This window comes from Borostomias antarcticus (genome assembly GCF_949987555.1).
Source record: "Borostomias antarcticus genome assembly, chromosome: 1".
NCBI classification, from domain to species: Eukaryota; Metazoa; Chordata; class Actinopteri; order Stomiiformes; family Stomiidae; genus Borostomias; species Borostomias antarcticus.
Window position 1 is genome coordinate 45,417,608 of NC_140234.1, and position 7,500 is coordinate 45,425,107.

A 7,500-nucleotide genomic window follows, 5' to 3' on the forward strand; every position below is an offset into this window, starting at 1 on the left:
CCATGCTCTGTGTTCCCAAGCACACGCTGTTATTCTAACACAGTTCCTATTTGAAAAGAGTTCCCATCACCACACCCACACCACCGCAGCTTGATAGAGATGAGGTCAGTGTGTCTCTGTGTGTGTGTGTGTGTGTGTGTGTGTGTGTCCTGTCTCTCTGTCTGTCTGTCTGACTTTGTTCCCCATCACCACACCCACTATCTGTGATGTGAGTAAGCTGAGCCAGGAAACGTTTGCCTCCTCTCTCTCTGCGACATGCAGATTAGCAACAGCCTGGGAACCTGAACTGGTCAGCAGCACTAGGGGAGGTCAACTGGTCAGCAGCACTAGGGGAGGTCAACTGGTCAGCAGCACTAAGGGAGGTCAACTGGTCAGCAGCACTAGGGGAGGTCAACTGGTCAGCAGCACTAGGGGAGGTCAACTGGTCAGCAGCACTAGAGGAGGTCAACTGGTCAGCAGCACTAGGGGAGGTCAACTGTAGCAGAGGGTCTGGAGACATGGAGAACAGTCTGTATTCCTGGTGCGAAGGAGACGATGGACCTCATTCCTGAACATTTTCTTAAGTGTCTTCTTAAATGTCTTCTTACGAACTTCGTAAGACCAACCCTAAGAAAGATCCCCGCCGGATTCATGAACGGGTGGAAATGTGTTCTTAAACCGCCAAAGTGTTCTCAGCTGTGCTCCCCTTCTTAAGTTGAATGCGCGTTCTCGTACACCTGGATTTGCATACATAAACGCCCGCCAGCTCCTTACTACAGGGTCATAAACGTCCCGCCAGCTCCTTACTACAGGGTCATGTAGACACCCCGCCAGTTCCTTACTACAGGGTGGTGTGCACACAGAATCCCCAGACAGCGCGGAAAAAGTTGAGACGTTCCTAATTGACATGATAGATGTTCAAGGTCACGTGCAAATTCGACGTTTTATTCGTCACATGCAACGTACCGGTAAAATGAGCAGTGAGATGTTTCTCCGCTGGCTCTTATAACGTGCACACTAAGCTTAAGAAATAGAAAATAACAATAGAAAACAAGACGGTATATGGACTTTTAATACAAAATGCAAAATATATAGCCTACATGAAAGGGATGGGATGTGCTGAGAGCAGATGATTAAATTGTACAGTGTAGTTAAATGCATGAGTAGGCTACTTGTGGATCTTGATATGCCCTATATCTATATTATGTAGGTATATGATATATTTTAGTTATGCATAATCACATGTTTATTTACAGAATGTAGATGTGTCTATTCTGACAACTACAGAATATGGTGCTGTTGTGCCTGTGCGAGTCTGTGCCTGTGCAAGTGCTTATTTATTCATTCACTGTCATTTGCAGTGTTTGTGTAGTGCTTTTATTTATTTTAGGACACCACGATGTCTCATAGAATCATGACTATAAATGTGAAACGTAATTGGAAATTATACAAATATTCTCTTATTTATTATTATAATTTTTTCAAGCCTAGGATGTCTGTAGAATTGATGTGAACGCAATCACCTCGGATTTCTCATAAATTCAGCCCTTGCGAACATGGGCGCACTCCAATCTGGCCTACCTACGACTGCATTTCCGCATTCTTAAATCCTGTTCTTAGATAAGAACAAATCCGAGATAAGAAACAATCCAGGAATGCCAGAATTGTCCCGGGAACTTTGGAAGTGGAGTTAAGAAGAAATGTCTTCTTAACTTCTTCTTAACTGCGTTCAGGAATGAGGTCCAATGTTCTCAGCTTTGTGTCATTATTCTCTCTGGGTCATGTTGACCATTATGTCTGTGTCTGTCCATCTAGCATACAGCCAGACCAGATAACCTGGAGGGATCTGGAACAGACATCCCATTGTTAACGTCTTGACTAAGTGACGATGCCAGAATCATGAGGCTTACTAAGAGTCTTGAGAATTAATCACAGGGAATTGTAGTGCATTGTCTGCTTGGAGAAAACTACGTGTAGCACCACAGGTAGGATCACCATAGGGAGTTGGTCCCTATTGTTACACACACGCACACACACACCTACACACACATACCTACAGTACAGTCGGTCTTTATTATCTGCCAGTCCTTCAGGCGTTGCTTAGAGGATTTTCTATGTTGCGTGAGCTTCCATTGACGTTGACGTGGGGGGGGGCATGGCCTCAAATCCTTTGTGAAAACGTCTTTTATCACACTGACGTAGGTGCTTGTCCCTGCAATGTTACTGCCATGCCGGCATTTTCCATGGCATTCACCCATGACCCCATGCAAGCATGTCCCCAATTTTCAGGGATAGACTGCATGTCTGAAAGGGGCTTTAGACATGTTGCTTCTGTTGCTCTACTGTACGCTTGTCTAATGTTTGGTACTGTCTCCCCACTTCCAGTATTGGAAACCCTTAGCTGGCCCTGTTCTAAGGACAAACTCCTCCCTTCTTCTCTCCAGCCCTCCCTTTTCTCTCCTCCACCCCCACCTCCCCTTTGGAACCTGACACTGCTCATCTGTCTCTACTTTCCCAGATCAATTATTCAATCAGGTCACACTCCAGTCTTCTCTCCTCTCCTATCCACTAGTCTCCTCTCCTCTCCACCAGTCTCCTCTCCTCTCCTCTCCTCTCCTCTCCTCTCCTCTCCTCTCCTCTCCTCTCCTCTCCTCTCCTCTCCTCTCCTCTCCTCTCCTCTCCTCTCCTCTCCTCTCCTCTCCTCTCCTCTCCTCTCCTCTAGTCTCCTCTCCAATAGTCTTCTCTCCAATAGTCTCCTCTCCACTAGTCTCCTCTCCAATAGTCTTCTCTCCTCTCCTCTCCACTAGTCTCCTCTCCACTAGTCTCCTCTCCACTAGTCTTCTCTTCTCTCCTCTCCTCTCCACTAGTCTCCACTCCACTAGTCTCCTCTCCTCTCCACTAGTCTCCTCTCCTCTCCACTAGTCTCCTCTTCTCTCCTCTCCACTAGTCGCCTGTTCTCTCCTCTCCTCCCTCCCTCCCTCTCTCTCTGAGGGTTGCAGTAGCGTGATCACTGAGGACAGCTGATGCAGTGGTGCAGACAGAGAGAGATTACAGGAAGGGGGAGGGGCAGAGACAGCGAGGAGTGGTAACAGATGAGATTAAACTATGATGAAAAGGTGAAGGATGAAGGTAATGGGAAAGAGTTAAAAGAAAGAGAGTGATAGAAGGACGGAGATTTGGACTCTATCTCTCTCTCTCTCTCTCTCTCTCTCTCCCTCTCACTCTTTATTACATAACTGGTCTGTTGTCTGCCAGGGTGGTGTGGGCCAGTTCTGACTGGGCTACAGAAACAAACCTCTTACACTGGCACTTTTCTGTCCCCCACTCAAGGGGAACACTCACAGGACTAGCACGAGGGTAGGCTGCTACGCCAATTCCCATAGAGTCCTGTGTGTGAGTTAGCCTGCGTGCTAGCTATCAGCAGATGTCCACATAGAATCAGTCTATAGAATCAGTCACACGGATACTGCTGTCCCCAGATAGCAATTGTACGCCTGGAGACAGGGCTATTGTTGTGGCCTATCAACACGTTATTAGTGGTTATGCTGAAAACACCCATGCATTCTGTACACTGTGTGTGTGTGTGTGTGTGTGTGTGTGTGTGTGTGTGTGTGTGTGTGTGTGTGTGTGTGTGTGTGTGTGTACGTACGTGTCTGAGCATGTGTGTGTGTTTCAACAGTGTTGAATGGAGCGTGATCGCTGAGTGAGCTTTTCTAGTGCCCCCCATCTGCCTGGCTCTGTTACTATGGCAGTGGTTACTATGGGGACCTCTTGTCCACTGGCCGCGCTCGTGCATATGTCCTCAAACTTATCGAGAGAGAGAGACAGACACGTAGAGGAGTAATAGCAAACTGCTTTTGTGCTGTCGGTGCACAAGCTGAGGCCTGCGTTCTCTGAAAAGTGTTTCACATGTTACAGTGGTAAAGAGTTGACTCTGACAAAAAGGGATACAGTATATCCATGCATTCATTCATTCATTCATTCATTCATTCATTCATTCATTCATTCATTCATTCATTCATCCTCTGTCTGCAGCTAACGGTTGCCCCTACATAGCTGACGACCCTAACGAAGACACCATCAGTGTTCTAGTGCGCCTCATCACTGAGAAGAAAGGTATGTGTCCTTCACTGATGATGTCACAGCCATGAGCCTATGTTAGGACCACTAGCCAACCAGGAGCCATGCCTATCATTACATTTACATTACAGTCATTTAGCTGATGCTTTTATCCAAAGCGACTTGCAATAATTGCATTTAACATAGGAAAAGCCAATGTACTACTACTTGCTACTGTAGAAGTGCATCTCAGCACAATAAAGATTATCGCATTATGATAGAGATTAGGGTAGACATGGAGGTAGCTACTGTACAACACTGTATAACACCTGAAGGCTGGGTGGAGCTATGGCCGTGGATAAAGTCTGGGTGGAGCTATAGTCATGTATGTAGCTGAGAGGGAATTCATAAAAATGGTGCTATTCTTTGTGGACTTGGAGAAGGCTTACGACCGGGTCCCTCAAGAGGTCTTGTGGAGGGTTATGCGGGAGTATGGGGTGAGGGGGTCTCTACTTGGGGCCGTCCAATCCCTGTACACCCAGAGCGAGAGCTGTGTCTGTGTCCTCGGCAGTAAGTCGTCTTCCTTTCCGGTGGGGGTTGGCCTCCACCAATGCTGCGCTTTGTCACCAATCCTGTTTGTGATTTTCATGGACAGGATATCGAGGCGTAGCCGTGGGGAGGTGGGTTTGCAGTTCAGTGAGCTGGGGATCACGTCGCTGCTATTTGCAGATGATGTGGTCCTGATGGCATCATCTGTCTGCGACCTCCAGCACTCTCTGAATAGGTTCACAACTGAGTGTGAAGCGGCTGGGATGAGAATCAGCACTTCTAAATCTGAGGATTTCTCAGCAGGAAACCGGTGGTCTGTCCGCTCCGAGTAGAAAATGAGTCCTTACCCCAAGTGAAGGAGTTCAAGTATCTTGGGGTCTTGTTCACGAGTGAGGGAACCATGGAGAGGGAGTTTGGCCGGAGAATCGGAGCAGCTGGTGCGGTTCTGCAGTCGCTTTACCGCACTGTTGTACGAAAAGAGAGCTGAGCCAAAAGGCAAAGCTCTCGATCTACCGGTCTATCTTCGTCCCCACCCTCACCTATGGTCATGAAGGATGGGTCATGACCGAAAGAACGAGATCACGGATACAAGCGGCCAAAATGAGTTTTCTCCGGAGGGTGGCTGGGGTCTCCCTGAGAGATCGGGTGAGAAGTTCAGTCATCCGGGAGAGACTCGGAGTAGAGCCGCTGCTCCTTTGCGTCGAAAGGAGCCAGTTGAGGGGGTTCGGGCATCTAGTGAGGATGTCTCCTGGGCGCCTCCCTAGGGAGGTGTTCCAGGCATGTCCGGCTGGGAGGAGGCCGCAGGGTAGACCCAGGACTAGGTGGCGGGACTACATCTCCGCACTGGCCTGTGAGCGGCTAAAGATTCCCCAGGCAGAGCTGGTTGATGCTGCTAGGGAAAGGGATGTCTGGGGCCCCCTGCTGGAACTGCTGCCTCCACGACCCGACCCCGGATAAGCGGATGAAGATGGATGGATGGTGCTATTTTTCGCAATTTGGCATGGTGCTAGGTATGGGCATAAGGTTTTCAAAAACCACCGCATAAGTTAGGGTATCTGCCCAGTGGCCGGTATGCAAAAACTCCAATATGAAGAAAAAAAGAGAGAATATCACATCTGAGCTGCTGTTAGTATAGATCCTTGTATAATATCAGTAGCTGGTCAAGGAATGGTGAATTGAAGGAGTCAGATGAACTAAAGGAGTCAGATGAACTGAAGGAGTCAGATGAACTAAAGGAGTCACATGAACTGAAAGAGCCACATGAACTGAATGACTCACATGAACTAAAGGAGTAGGATGAACAGAAGGAGTCAGATGGACTTTATAATATACATTTGGACAAATTCCCTCTCAGCTAACAGGACTTCTATAGGAGTTCTTCACATTAGCAAACACCAAAAGTGTGGCGATGGCTATTTCATTACTGGCTCATTTACTAGCCTATTGTAATATCTATTTGGACAGACTAAATCAGCGGGTTGGACAGGAAAATATTGATTACCAGATTTTCCCTCTGGGACTCTTATTGTGATATTGATTGTGTTATTGTGGTCACAACATTGATTCAGCCTCCTCACTTTAGTTTACTACATTGTGTGTGTGTGTGTGTGTGTGTGTGTGTGTGTGTGGGTTTGTGTGTGTGTGCGCGCGCGCGCGTGTGTGTGTGTGTGTGTGCGCGCTACAGAAAATGCTGCTGCGCTAGAGGAGCTACTGCTGGAGTACGAGAGCAATCAGTTGGCCTTGAGCAAAGCCTCGTCAATCAAGTGAGTACACTGCCCCTTACACACACACACACACATAAACACACTGTATACAGCATAAAGACACACTCACACAGACCATTTCTGCTGTGTCATGCTGTTCACGTGCAGAGAGGAAGACAGAGTAGAAGAGAGAGAGAGAGAAAGAGGAGAGAGAAACAGAGAGAAACAGAGGAGAGGGGGCAGAGAAACGGACAGAAAGTCCTCCCAGATATCACACCTGCCAGACTCAGACATAGATCTACTCTCATCTTGTTGATCATGAAAATTCAGTTAAATTAGATGGATACTCAGTGGTTGAGCCCCCTCTAAAGAGATTATGCTTGTCACCTCTATTCACACGACTCATGAGTCATACTGTCATAACTCATCTGGGTAGCGATGTGTCATACAGCACTAGTGACACTAATAACCTTTTGTACTGTTAAGACAGAAGGACACTCATAAATATACACTCACAGAATGTTCTATCATATCTCTTTGCCTTTTGCCTGGTCAGCACAAATCCAGCCCAATTGGCTCCATTGAGTCAGCCTGACCCATGGAGAGCTGGTGTCCTGTGGTTCAAATGGTCCAGACAGGTCCACAGATTGATAGTACAATGATTTACCATTACAACACCGGCTAACAGAAACATCTACGTATATGCAGTTCAATGGAAAGTTCTGGAAAGCTCTGAACACAGACACACACACACACACACACACACACACACACACACACACACAGGCACCCACTTACACAAAGGTGTACACACACACACACACACACACACACACACACACACACAGGCACCCACTCAACAAAGGTACACACACACACACACACACACAGGCACCCACTCAACAAAGGTACACACACACACACACGCACGCACAAAGGCATACACACACACGTACACATGCAGAGACACACGCTGGCTCTGGAAAGCTCTTAATTCCTCTCTCTGTTCTCCCCGGCTGGGGTCACCAGAGGCTATCGGGGGTTACAGGGGGTCACGGCAGCTAGTGCTGTGCTGGGGCACGTATCTGTATTCATGTCCATGGCTCAGCTTTTCTAACCTACACAATGGAACAATGCCGAACATGGGGGGCTGTGGGGGGGGGCGGGGGAGCAGTGGTGGTACGGCCCACAGAGTTGGATTTATTAAGCA

The 7,500-nt window shown here is 47.8% G+C and overlaps 1 protein-coding gene across 1 annotated transcript in view; it reads left to right on the plus strand.

Moving 5' to 3' along the window:
- Positions 1-7,500, plus strand: part of relt (RELT TNF receptor) — a gene marked incomplete at both ends in the record, with an annotated part of 14,755 nt that overhangs the window by 4,922 nt on the left and 2,333 nt on the right. Inside the window, 2 exons of the mRNA XM_084435836.1 lie at positions 4,015-4,095; positions 6,272-6,350. Of these exons, the coding sequence (XP_084291962.1) occupies positions 4,015-4,095; positions 6,272-6,350 (160 nt within the window). The remainder of the gene's footprint in view (positions 1-4,014; positions 4,096-6,271; positions 6,351-7,500) is intronic.